At 41.7% G+C, this 13,411-nt stretch overlaps 1 protein-coding gene across 12 annotated transcripts in view; it reads right to left on the bottom strand.

Moving 5' to 3' along the window:
• The window catches only part of MARK3 (microtubule affinity regulating kinase 3), a 61,694-nt gene extending 48,634 nt beyond the window's left edge, over positions 1-13,060 (bottom strand). For 7 of the 12 annotated variants that reach the window (XM_063399428.1, XM_063399430.1, XM_063399432.1 and 4 more), the window contains exons 1-3: positions 12,919-13,059; positions 4,878-4,916; positions 366-557 (exon numbers count right to left, since the gene is read on the bottom strand). In XM_063399428.1, coding sequence (XP_063255498.1) covers positions 366-557; positions 4,878-4,916; positions 12,919-12,969 — 282 coding nt within the window. In that variant the 5' untranslated portion in view covers positions 12,970-13,059. Of the gene's footprint in view, positions 1-365; positions 558-4,877; positions 4,917-12,918 lie in introns of all 12 variants that reach the window. The other 5 variants (XM_063399429.1, XM_063399435.1, XM_063399441.1 and 2 more) reach the window with 1 other exon arrangement.
• Between the last annotated feature and the right edge of the window lie 351 nt (positions 13,061-13,411).

Below are 13,411 nucleotides of genomic sequence, written 5' to 3'. Positions count from 1 at the left end.
TGCCTCCAATACAGCTCTGCAGTATAGAGATACTAGAGGCAGTCTTTCCAACAAGCTTATTTAATTGCTGTATATTGATCTGTTTTTTGAAAATGGAGGATTTATCCAAGAATATTAGTAGCAAACTTTAATATAATTCACCTGGACAGAGACTTGTCAAAAAATAAATTTAAGAAACCATTTCCAAGAGAAATTGTTTTGTAATCATTTACTAGAAAAATAGTTTTCAATTTCTGCTTTTTTCTACATCAGTGGCAATATCTTTAGTAAAATGTACTCTGTGTTCACTGACTTAGACAATGCTATTCCAAGAGAACTTCCACACCTACAGCAACTCACTGCTGTTTACACCCATACCACTTTACCTCTCTGCCAGTCAGGATGTGCCTTGCCAGTTTCACTTTTGCAAAATTCCCCTTCCCAATGGTTTTAAGGAGTCTGTAATTCCCAATGTGCGGCTGCTCATCGGCACAGGAGGCTATGGAGTTCCTGCAGCGAGCTCCAGAGCGCCCAGTTCGGGAGGAAACTTCCTGCCGTCCGTCTCCATGGGACGTGTGCTGCAACAAAAACACACACTGGTAAGGCTGAGGAATAAAGACAAAACACATCAATGATGAGAAGCACACAACATTCAAAAACATCAGCAATGCCTTTGAAGAAACCTTCAAAGGCTCCAATTGAAACTTCGTGTTCACACTGAACTTTGTTCTGATGGGGGGAATAAAGCGGTGCCTAGTTCACAACAAAATATTCACCTCATCACCTGCTAAAGACAGTGGAACATCACCTGCACTGCAGCAACAGCTGAGCATTTTTAAGTAACTTAAATGGACTGCAAGATCAGGTACAAAATATGGAGGTGTTTGATATTATTTCCCATTTGCATTACTGTGCATAACTAGTGCAGGAAAGCCTTTGGAAAGGAAACATGAATACAGATTTTCCAAGAGCACAAACTGTTAACCATTATTGGACAGCTTATACTAATAAAAGGGTTTTCTTCTTTCCTGTGGTACTAAACTTGTGTTCCTACAGATCCACATGACTGAAAATACCCAGGATGACCTGGAGAACAAGAGAAGAAATCTTACCTAATGTACTGAAACCTTGAATATTGATAGGCTGAAAGCCAGTTACAGAGACGTGAGACACTGTCTGCAATCTTTCAAGTTTCTTTCACTCTCATTTCCCTGAACAGCTACTAATTGTAAAAATTAATGATTATATATTATCTGTAACAGTCTTTACTCATTAGATCACATGGTTAAGATGAAAGTATTTTTTTATTTCCTGATAGCCTGTTTATGAAAGCACAGGTGCCCTCTTATATTCTTAAATCAAGGCTGAGGTCCATACACCTACCACACTAATTAAGGTATTAGCTAGAAATGTTTAGGGCTGTCCAAATGTGGAGCAAATATCTAGCTCCACCAAAGATGACACATTAAATTCATAGTCATCACAGAAACCCAAGATCTTGCTCTCCTGCTACTACTCATCTTGCTGAAACCCATTGGGGACAACCAAGAAACTGGCACACAGCAACATTCAGTCTGAAAATCACTGTAGTGTGAGGATGAGATCATACCTCAAGAGCTAACAACCATGGTCCAGGCACAAATGAACAAATCCACGCTTGCATGACACTTGGCAAGTTTCACTTGCCTGATGTAACCTTGTGACCATATACTCTCGCATCTTAGGTCCCTTGATTTGTTGAATACAACAACTGTGATCCAATTATTTTTAAAAACACATTCCTTTCATTTAAGAAATGTTACTGAGAGGTAACTCCTGGAAAATAGTTTTAAAAGTTACTATTTTAAAAAACACACAATGTTTTAGTATCAATCTGGCTTTAGCTTCTCCCTACTGCCTGGCTACTGCACTGCCACAAGATTTGCACTTCCCACAGAGGTACTTAATTTTTCTGATGACAGTACCCTTTCACTTTAGTAAATGATATGTATATTGAGCCCCCCAAACAGGCTGTTGTATGAATGATTAAAGACAAGGAAACACTTCCTCTACTTCTGTTGAGAACCCTCTTCTACTTTTCCAACATCTTTTTGTGGGGTTCCTGGTAGACAGGACCTACCACACCAAGAGTTGGTGCAGCAGGACTACACACAGAGGCTGCATTTTCTTTTCAACACCCCACTGATTTCACAGGGGCAGAACTAACCCTCTTTGCAGAAGACCATCTGTACCTGACCACTCCAACACCAACCCTGATTTACTGCTTCTCATTCCTGGACCCTTACATGCATGATCACATTTGGCTGAAGTGAAATGCAAAGTTTCATTTCATGCAGAATATCAAGTGTTCCTGACGAGTGGCCCATCCTGCCCTATTTCATAGTCTAGCAATTTTATCACACTTTTCAGGAGCAAGAGTACACATTTTTTCCAAACCACTAATAACTGGCACAAGAACAAGAAGCACACTCGTAACAACGTCCAGTAAAAATTCACTGATAATAATTCAGTGTTCTAAATAATATCTTGAGACCTACAACAACTGGGTGTTTATCAATCAGTAATTCTCAAGGAGAGAAAGGACGAGCGGTCAACTCTTGTTCCTTCAGTCAACTGGAAGAACTACTAAAGCCAGTGAAATCCTGTATTAACCATTTCAATATTTTGCATGCCCTTAACGTCAGGCTGGTGCTTATTGTTCAGGCCACCTCAGCCATCCCTGTGTGTACTGGCACAGCACTGCCAATCCTCTGTATTTCCCTAAACTTTGACTTCTAACACAACGCAGAGAACTTCTCTGTCAGCTCCTTTCCCACCTTCTAGTGTCAAATTATTCAGACCAGCTAGAAAAAAGCAGTAACTGCTAATGCTAGATGCTAACACCCTCCTACATTGCTACCCCTGGTGATCAGGGACCACGATGTTCTGTACAGGGCCATGAGGATGTTTCTTGGATATATTAGAGGAAGGTTCATTTCAGTTCAAGTACAGCATCCCAGGAATACAACTGTACTACTTACACTGCACTTCACTGAGCTGATAACTTTCCTCAGAAAAAGAAGTGTACCACAACTATTTAAACTCCGGCCCTTCCACACCTGGCTTCAGCAGGAGCCAGACTGCCTCCCAGCAGGGCTTGTCAGCTTAGGCTCTCCAGCAGACAGACTCAACAACTTGAATTCAACAGCTTTTGAACCACACAGCTGACTGAAAACACAACAGTTGTGCTGCCTTGTGCTTGAACTAAAACACTGCTAGCCTTGAGCTAGCCTAAGAAGCAGCTGAGATGTGGGCATCAGGTATGACATATTCCCAAGCCACAGAACAGGTTAGTCAAAATTGATCTAACACATGCCCTACTTCACACAAGCACTATGAGGTAAAGGAAAATTCTGTTATACCAACATAATTCTATTCCACATAGTAAACCACCCAGTTAATATGTCTTGAGAGCTTCACTGTACTCTTGTTGAGAAATTACTTTTTGTGTCCTGTAATTTTTTCATCCTTCCTAGCTTTGCATTTAAAGGGCGGAATTAAAAGCTGTAAACTCATTTGGACCAGGGCTGAACACAATCTCCTTGTATGGAGGTTTGCATTTCCACTCCAACCCAGATTATTTCTTTTCAAGAATATGACCTTTTTCAGCTGTAGGTTTTAAGTATCAAGCTGTGCGTTCCTAAGCAGTTCAGTCTTCTCCAACTGATTTGCTCAAAGCCGTGTTTCACTCTGTAGAAATCCAGCCATTTGCAACCATATCTAATTTGGACTATGTTCCACTTTACATAAATAAATCTATCAGCAAGTCCTTCCTCTGTCAGTTACATTATTATACTGCACAGACAACAAGCTTTCTAAAAACCACAGAAAACAGATTGTCCATTTCAACATGGATTTTCTTTTGCATATGGAAATGAAGAGCATAAACTCAAAACTGAGTGAAAGTGTTTCTCCCAACCTAGTCATTTTCAAGAAGCCGTGATAGCCAGATGGAAAGCTAAATGGTGTAGGCAAAAAGCAAAATATAGGTGGTCCAATAAAAGCTCAAATCATGCACTGGGTGTATAGCATCTAGCTGTGCTCAAGTACTTCCCAGGGCAGTTTCCTCAGCAAACAGATTAACAGTGCCCATTTCAGCCCAGAGAAATGCAATAGCATCCTCTCCACTCCAAACTGAGATGCAGGTCATTTGTCTTTTCCCTCAAATCTGCACATTTTGCCTCCCTTACTATACTGACCTCACCAAAACTGTTCAAATTTCAACCTTCTTTTCCAGGTCCACATTTATATGGTTTCAAGAAGATACAGGGTTTATCTTAAAAACATAAGATTTAAAATCAACATGTGTTTATTTGTAGTAAGTTTCCACATATTGTGGCAGGCAAGTTGTATTACCTGGAGGTGTTTTCTGTGTAAGAATTACGCTTGCTAATGAACTCACCATGGCTGAGTGATTCCCAAAATATCTGTCTTCATGTAAAGCAAGACCATTACACTGTAGAGGAAAACTGAGGCAAGGAGATTGGGTACTTTGTGCAACTTCAGGTTTGCCAGTCCCCACCTCTTTTAAAAGAAAAGTCTCCTGAAATCCATTCATGACAATAAAGCACTTTCTCCCATACCTTGGCATGCATCAGGTTGCATTTAAAAATCTTTTAAATACTTCAAACGTTTGTTCTTTTTTTTGCACTATCCATTTTCAAGCTAACAGGACAACCTTTGTCATTAAAAAAACCCCAAAACAAAACATTCTCCTCCTCCCCTCAGCCCCACCCTATTATTACTCAACCTAGAAGGAAATGAAGTAAAACATCTCCATTTGTGAGAGGGAGGGACTTACTGCAAGGGAGGGACTGAACCCAAGACCAACTATATTTGGAACACAACACAAAACCCACCTTTTCGCAAAAGCCTTCCCCCAATGATGAGCCGACATCCTTTCATAGCCAGATAATGATTAGCATGAAGAGAAAGAAAAAAGAAAAGGAAAAAAAGTAAAAAGCAAATGAAGTATGAGGGTGTCAACAACTGAAATCTTTTTGGTAGATGTTAGTTTTATCCAGTATCTGTATGGTTTCAGGTATCTTAACATTCAGAGCATCAGAAAACACACAGGGAAGGACATGACTAGTATCAAAGTTCTTGAACTGCTTAAGAAGGTGCCAAAAGTTGAGGAAAAACCTGAAAGAAACAGAATCTGATATCCATTCGAAGAGCTGAAAAACAGTAAGAAATCAGAATGTCCAAGACCTGCAAAAATCCATGTTTAATTACAGTAAACAGGAAACTTTCTGAAATGGAGGGACAAATGGCATCAACTTTTTAAAACTATTTATTTAATTAAATAGTGATAACTACCTTATCATGAGCAAAAATGAACTAATAAAATCTAATCTTACTAAGTCTTCAGGAATCTTTATTACCTTAGCTGTTACCCCACCTCTGCATGAAATACTACAAAGTGATATTACAGAATTTCTTGGAAAGCTGTCAGACCAGTAATAGATCATGACAGCCTAATTTTATTCAGCTTTTTTAATTGTAGTAAGAAAAAACTGTACTTAAAGCCTATACTTTATAATGTTAATAACATAAGCATTCCAGGACATGAACATTTAAGACACTAAATTGTTTCATTACCTTTAACCTGGGCTCACAATATATAAATACATGGTAATTTCTGGCTGTGCACTTCTCACTAGCACTCACATTTACAGAAAAACTTAACAGGAAACATACCATGGGTTTGTTTTTTTAAAAAAAAAACGACTCAAAAATATTTTAAATCAAACATGCAAAGACAAAATTTCACTGCAGCCCTTCCCAACAATGTGTTGTATTTCATTTCCCACTTTCATTAACGTCTTCAAGAACACACAGACTGCTGAGTACTACTCAGTGTAAGAGCAAAAAGGTAGCCCTGAGGATATGCACAGAGGTAGCATCTTACTGAGCACAGATATCCCTGAAACAGCACAGCAGGGCATCCTGCAACTGCTGACAAAGGAATTCTACTGGAAAGTCAAAACAGAGACTTACGTTTCTGGCAGCCACCAAAGGGTGTCACAGCAAACACTCAAACACAGTTGTTTATATACCAGTTACTGCTCTGGGAATCCCTAAATCACCATGTACTATAAAATATTATATTATTTTCCTAGATTATAAAACAGGAACGCATCAGGTGAAAATGTCCTGTACTTGTTCTGATTTTAGTTCCCTCCTACCAGTGACCAAGGCACAAATCAGGATATGGAGTGAGGTGGATTTTGTCAGACCCAGTATGCATATGTTGATGTTTGCATAACCAATTATTTGGTTCAAACACATATAATTAAAAGGTAGTTTTTAGACTAGCTTGCTCCATAATCAATCTTGAGGGTAAACAGTCACAGCTTCCGTCTCTCAAAATTTTAAAGTGTCTCCCACAAAGAAAAAGGCACTTAAGTTATCAACCCATGAGGACAGATTTATTCACTGATGTGGGCTACAGCCCAACCATTACAGATGTTGTGATCAAGTGGAACAACAGAAAGGGTCAGAATTCATCTATGAAGACAAGCAGACCTTCTAGAAATATAATATAGATGTTAAGGGAGAGAAAACACTAATTGTGTTTGCTTCCATTGTCAAAAGGGGAAGATTTCACTGCACAATTCTCAGCCTGTCATAGTGTTCATTCATGTAATTGGGATGACATTTCATGAAAACGAGTGGCTATTCTAATTAGGTCAGATCTGTCAAACCACTGGATTAAAGGGGGAACCTGAAGAGTAAACAGCCTTTAGCACATGGAAGCTATACCTCTGACACACATTCCTAATTCCTCCACACCTCAGTGGGGAAGGCAAAATAAAAGAAAAAACAACCAGGAGTAACACTCAGGACACGGCAGATCCAGCTCAAAGTGAGCACAGCAATGCAACGCCCTACCCTGGGCAGCCTGATGGAGCAGGGAGACACGACACTTTCACCTGGCAGAGGGAACACTGCTACCCACAGCAACACTTGCACACTCCTTTTTCTGGCTGCTGACCAGCAGTGGGAATTGCAGTGGGAATTGCTAGTGACAAGTGCAGCACTGCCCTGAAGACCAGAGTGGGGAAGTGCTGACAGCAAAGCACTGACAGTCCTCAGCAAAGGAAGGATGCTCTGGCTCAAGAGTTATCCCGTGTAAAACCACTACAGCCTCTGCGGTGTGCTTGGCAGTATTTGGCTCATGGCCTATACAGCATATGAAAGAGAGTGAATCTGTAATTCCATGATTAGCACTGAACAACACAACAGTGAAGAAATCCTGCTTATATAATCAAAAAGATAAGTCTGGTGCCAGTTAGAAAAGCTCTTTAAAAGCTCCTTTGTTGCTTCACATTATCAAGATCTGACATTCATCATATCTTTCCAGCCAAAGTTCCTTTACTGCTGATTAAAATGGGTATTTATTGACACCAGCCTGGGGAATAATAGCTGAAGAGCCAACCATATTCTATTCTTCATCAACAATACTGCCAACTAAGTTGTTTCCAGAATCATCACTGTCAGTAATTACATGCTAAACAAAAAAGAAAAAAATCCAACCACCTCACAGTTGGTTTTCAAAAACCACACTGAGCTTGCAGATAGAAAACTTTGCTTAGGCTTTAACCCCGCAGGAACAAATTTTATTTGAAAGTCAATTTCTGTTTATATATCTATATATATACATATTGAGCTCAGAAACTTGCTGCTTTATGGAGCAAGAATTCCTCTTAACCCAAGGGTGTCATCCTTATCACAGGAGTACTCAGTATCTTTCAGGTTTATTTTTTAAGAGCAGTACACACCTATTTATCATATGTTCTAAAGAATTTTAGTGGCAGATGATCTCCATGTTAAGCAGAGCCAACCTTGATATGCCATGAGCCTAAAAAAAAAGTGACCTCCATTTTTCATCTGGCTGACACCCATGAGGCAGCATTACTTGACTGAGGAGAAGAGGAAGTTGCAGACACATGCTACTTATATATCATATGAAATGGAGATTGGGAGAGACAAATGCCTCCACTCTTTGAATTCCTTTGACTTGAGTCACCTGAGACATGTTGTCAACAGGAACTGTCCGCTTACATCAACATGAATATATCTTTTGGCTAAAACTAAAATGGAGAGTCGAGCAGGTAAGGATACCAGGTGAGTGGGTAAGAAAAGCTAGGAAGAAGTCTATGAAGTCCAGTGTACTAAATATTGTATTTCTTCTCATTTATTTTCTGTCAGCAATTCCTGTAGCTCTGTTTTTCAGACTGCTACCTCTAAGGCTGCAACATAAGTCACATTTGGTGGTGCTAATGAATTAAATCTATGTAACATCTTCTGGAATAAGGTCCTGCAAACTAGTTTTTCTGAGTTATTGAAATAATGTAAAAAAGGGGTAAAAAGTTTATTTCCAGGAACAAAAAATTCCAAATTACACTGTTGTAAATATGTATCTCTGTTTGTAGTTGTGGCACAACTCCAGCCTTAGGGTGCTGTGCTACGACTGGCTTAATTCAAACCAAAACAAAAACACTAGGCAGCATTTCTAACCTTCCCCACCAGAACTGGACACTCTTGTTTGCTGCCACAGAATGGGGATAACCCCACTTTTCTTAAGGTCTTACAGCAGTGGGATCAGAGCTGACCAGACCCATCACACAGCCCCATGGTAATCAGGGCTGGCACAAACCACGGGTGGGAAGAGGCACCCGAGGCTGATGCCCCCAGCAGCCTCTCATCAGTGCGAGCTGACTGAAACCAACTGATTAAACAGCACAGGCAGCTCCCCACAGCTAAGAATGAAATGTCTCACTGTAAAAAGGTGAAAAGACTAGCAGCTGGTGACTCGCAGTGTCATGCAGCCTCACCAGGTATTTTCTGAGTACACAGTACCAGGTCTGTTGGGCATCAGCGGTTTTTTCTGCTCTGGGGAATTTTGGCACTAAAAAATACATCCCAGGTGAATTCCTAAAATCTTTTTTATTTCTGGTTATCTTGCCACCTGATTTAATTCAAACCGGAACATTTATTACAACTGGTGAAAAATATGGAATCGTGTAGATGGTCCTGTAAAAGAAAATCTATCAGAACTCTTGGCCACAGGAACGCTTCCCTCCTCAGTCCTGTCTTTAAAAAAACCCACAGGATTTCATGCTACGGAAGAAAGCATTCCAATTACAGATCTATCTGTAATAGGAGAAGACTGATAAATAATATATAGAACAATGCAAGCTTGCATATTGTCTGCAAATGCTCTAATGCATTTCAGTTAATTGGTAATAAACCAAAGCATACTGCACTAACTTTCCCAGTATCTTAAAATACATTTTTGTACCTAACCCTGCCTTTACTAGATCTTTTTAAATAAAAAAGGGGTGGTACTTCTGCTGCACAGAATCCTTTTGTGCAAGCACAGTTGCCATCATGCTGACATTTTTCAATAGCAAATTTTTCACATTAGGCACAGTCATGGAGATAAGAGTATATTTTAGTCTTGCTTTTCCTCAAATTACATAAATTTTTAATTCAGATTGGCCTGCAGAACCAACACATTCAAAACAGTTACCCTTTTTTTCCTGAAAAAAAACCACAGCTGTGCAATGAATACATAGGTTTTAATTAAACTCTTTAATCCAAGATTTTCCTTTTCTATTTCATGATGTTAAAAAAAGTAATCTTCCAACCTCCATACCACCTGTATTTCCTTGTTTCTATCTATAGTTTGCTATCATCTTCCCACTCTTTGAATGGTTTTTTAATGAATAGTTGTCCTACTCCTCACAATCTTGCTCCTTCTGCTCCTATTTCTTTGTCACTGGTTGTCCTCCACCCTGCTATATGCACATCCTCTGTGACTCCTCTCATCTTTTGTTTTCCACCTTCTATCTTCCTGTCCCACTGTGTTTCCACACTCTATTCTCCTCCATCTTCTCTCCCTTCCTTCTCATCACTAGCAGAACAGGTTTACTCATTCTTCTGTCATCTAAAGTCCTTCTGTGTCTATCCTGTCTCCCAGATTTGCGTGAAGGAGGTCTCTGCTGCGTCTGTTGCTTTCCTTCTCACATGCAGGGCACATTTTTGAAAAAGCCAGAGAAGATCTGATCCTGTCCTGCACTTCTGTCCCCTAAGCAGCTGGCAGCCACTGCTGCACAAGACATGGCCAGAGAGGAGCTGCTCTGTCTCTGCAGCGAGGAGCCAGCTCATGGCAGGCCCACAGCCAGCTTCCAACTGTCCAAGTGTGAAGTTCCTATGATCACAGATCATCTGGGATGCCTTTCCTCTCAAAACCAGGTGACTCGCAGCCAAATTCTTTAATCTCAAAGGCACTTAATGCTTGGTAGCTCTGAGTAGCTTTTGGGGAAAGTCAGTGACATATTTCCACTTCAGCATGTCTTGATAGGAAGCCTTAGGAAAAAAAAATAAAAATCAAGTACTGGCAATTACACTTTTTTATTCAACAGGACGTGCCAACCGCTGAACGTGGTTAACTGCAAGCACAGACAATGATAATTTACACTCACTGTCATTCTGGAGGCTAACTTCATTTTCAAAACTGCAAGTATAGGCATGGATAAGCTATGATCAGCACACTTCAACCAGATTCAACACCAGCCAAGCCTTTGTCAGCAGAGCTAACCTTCCAAGCAGAGAAAAGGCATTAATGGGGTCCACAACCATGGCCCAAAGGCTAGCTGAATACCTTGGCATGTCCTAAGCCTCTTCAAAGAGTCCTCTGAATATTAACTAATTAGACTTCTCTTATGTGAAAGAGAATGAATCAAGGCTCAATTTACCTGCCAACAATACACACCCAGATTTGGAGCAGAAGAACAGTTAGCTGAAGTAACAAAATTATTGTATTTGGCATTAAAAAAGAGACCTGGCATTCACAGCTATAGGGGTAATTCAGACAGATTAAATGTCAGATTTAAATTTAGTTTTTAAGCAAAGCGTTACAGAATTTAGTTTGGTAAATTTCTAGATAGCTGACAGCCAAAACATCAGAGAGCCTCCTGAAGAACATGGTATTGTACTTGGGAGGGGGCTTGGCTTATTTGATCTGGTAAGTACTTGGATTAATCACTACCTACAGGTATTTCTGTGGACACCAGCACAGAATACAGCAATTAAAAAATATGCTTCTTCTAAACCTAAGGCAATTCATCTGCAAGGAAGACAATCCATGTACGTCAAATTATGAAGATAACTAAACAGAAGTGTTAGACCAATATTTTGAAGTGAGAACAAGGTGCCTTAAGTGGAAGACATGTAAAAATCTAACTTCAAGTGCTAGAACGCACAGCTTGTGAATAAGTATTTTTCCTCAAGCACATATTAAGTCTTTCCACTGTTAAGTTATCCACAGTAGAGTTTGAATTAATTGGGGAATCTGATCTGAAAACGTTCTAAAATTATTACTATGTGGCCTCCATCCATTCACATGGAGCTTCAAAACCCCAGTCAGGTTTGGTATAGACTAAAACAATCATCCAAATAAACTCTGCATAGTATTTTGTAGAGTATGTTTCAACTTCAACTCTCCCCATGGCATAGGAAGGGCCGTATATTTTAATTATTTTCTTCCACAAGACAGGAAGCTCATTGAGATTTTACAACCAAATATGCTTAGTTGGCTTTTTGCTCAATACAGCCCTTAGCCTGCAGGTTGCATGTAGTGCTAAAACAAATAAAGATCACAGAAGTTAGAAGTGCCTATTATGTCAATAAAATCTAAATCCCTAGTAATGCAGTAATTGTTCCATGCAGCATGTTTTCTAATGCTTTGTCTGGTCTTGTTTTAAACAATGGGGCTACCATCACTTTTCTAGGACTATTTATGGTCTGGAACAATCCAACAGTTTTTCCTGATCTTTAACCAAAGTTTCCACCTTTTATGCCAGTCCAAAACACAAGAAGCCCTTTTAAAAAATTAAAAAAAAAGAGTAAGCTTCCTCCATCAAGCTTAGGATCTATCTTGTAAAGAATACCAGATAGCCTTCACAAAAAGCTGAATACAAAGTTCAGTGATCCACTCATTTTAGACTATAGTGAGTGACAACTCCCTTCTGTTTATCATCTGGGGACATGTCAGAGCCCATGTAGAAAAATAGTCAGACAGGATACAGCAGGATCAAGTAAGTTTTAACTCAGGAAAAACAGTTTGTATCTGCAGAAAGGCAGTCTCCTACCAAGCTTCAGCTTCGTTTGTTGCTATATGCTTATGTGGTAGGACTACTTTTTTTTTGTTCTTTCTTCCTTTAGCATACGACCTTTGTAACTGACTTAATCTTGTAAATCAAGTGTCAATTCCTAAACCTTGGCTTTGTCAAGGTAGGAAAAAAAAAAAAAAGGAGAGAGGGTATTCGGTGTGAAGGGAACAGGCTCCCTTGCGCGAAGGGTAATTCCAATAAAGAAACCCTTTTAATGTCATCTGAACAGGTGACTAGCCTAACAGCGTCATTACCATCGAGAACCCTGCAAATTAAGCAGGGAAGAGGCCTATTATCTAGGTCACCTAGCCCACCCCTAGCCAAGCTGAATTATTCCCATCTGTTTACCAGAGGTTTATTCGGGTGCTTTAGCAGTAAGTTTGCGTATCAGGAGAACGCAGCAGCCCCCCAGAGCTCCCCTCCCCACCGCGGATCCCCGTTACCGACAGAACCAACCCGATCGTCGCCACCCTGCGACACTCAAATAGCACAGGGGGAATTAAAGAGGGGACACCGGGTTTGGGAGGGGGAGAGATGCCCGCAGACGCCACGGAGCCGGCGAACCGTGCTGTGGAGGGGTTAAAAAAATAATCAATTCAGAATAAATCGGCAATTTGGGCAGCGTACAGGCGGCGGGCGGCAGCTGACAGCGCCCCGCGGGGCGATGCCCCCGCGGCGGGGCCGGGCGCGGCGGGTCCCCCGCGGCCGCGGTACTCACGTTCTCCGTGTCGCGCTCGTTCACCGTGGGCAATGGAGTCCGAGTGGACATTTTCCCTCACTCGGGCGGCCGCGGCGGCGGCGCGCACAGACACACACACACGGGCCCCGGGCTGCGCGTCTGCTCCGAGATGGTGGTCGCAGGGAGCCACCATGAAGGACGAGGTGCCTGGCGGGGGGCGGCGTCGCGTCGGTGCCCCCCCACTAGATCCTCCTCGGGGAGCGGAGCGGCCTCGCCCCCTCCGAGTCCTTCGGGCTCATCCTACAGCCGGGGTCCGCAGGGGTCAGCAGCGGGGAGGGGGCCGCCTCATCCAGCGGGGAGGGGAAGGAGCCGAGGGAAGGGATGGAGCCGGGGAAAGGGAGGCGGCGAGGGAGCGGCTCCGGGGGGGAGGGGGGTGAGCGCAGGGCGGGCGGGAGGAGGCGGCAACGGGGCGCCGCGCAGCCCGGCTTCTCTCCGCTGCCGCCGCGGCACGGCTAGCGCAGGCCCGCCGCCC

This window comes from Prinia subflava, chromosome 5 (genome assembly GCF_021018805.1).
Source record: "Prinia subflava isolate CZ2003 ecotype Zambia chromosome 5, Cam_Psub_1.2, whole genome shotgun sequence".
NCBI classification, from domain to species: Eukaryota; Metazoa; Chordata; class Aves; order Passeriformes; family Cisticolidae; genus Prinia; species Prinia subflava.
This window is presented reverse-complemented; position numbering and strand designations above follow the sequence as displayed.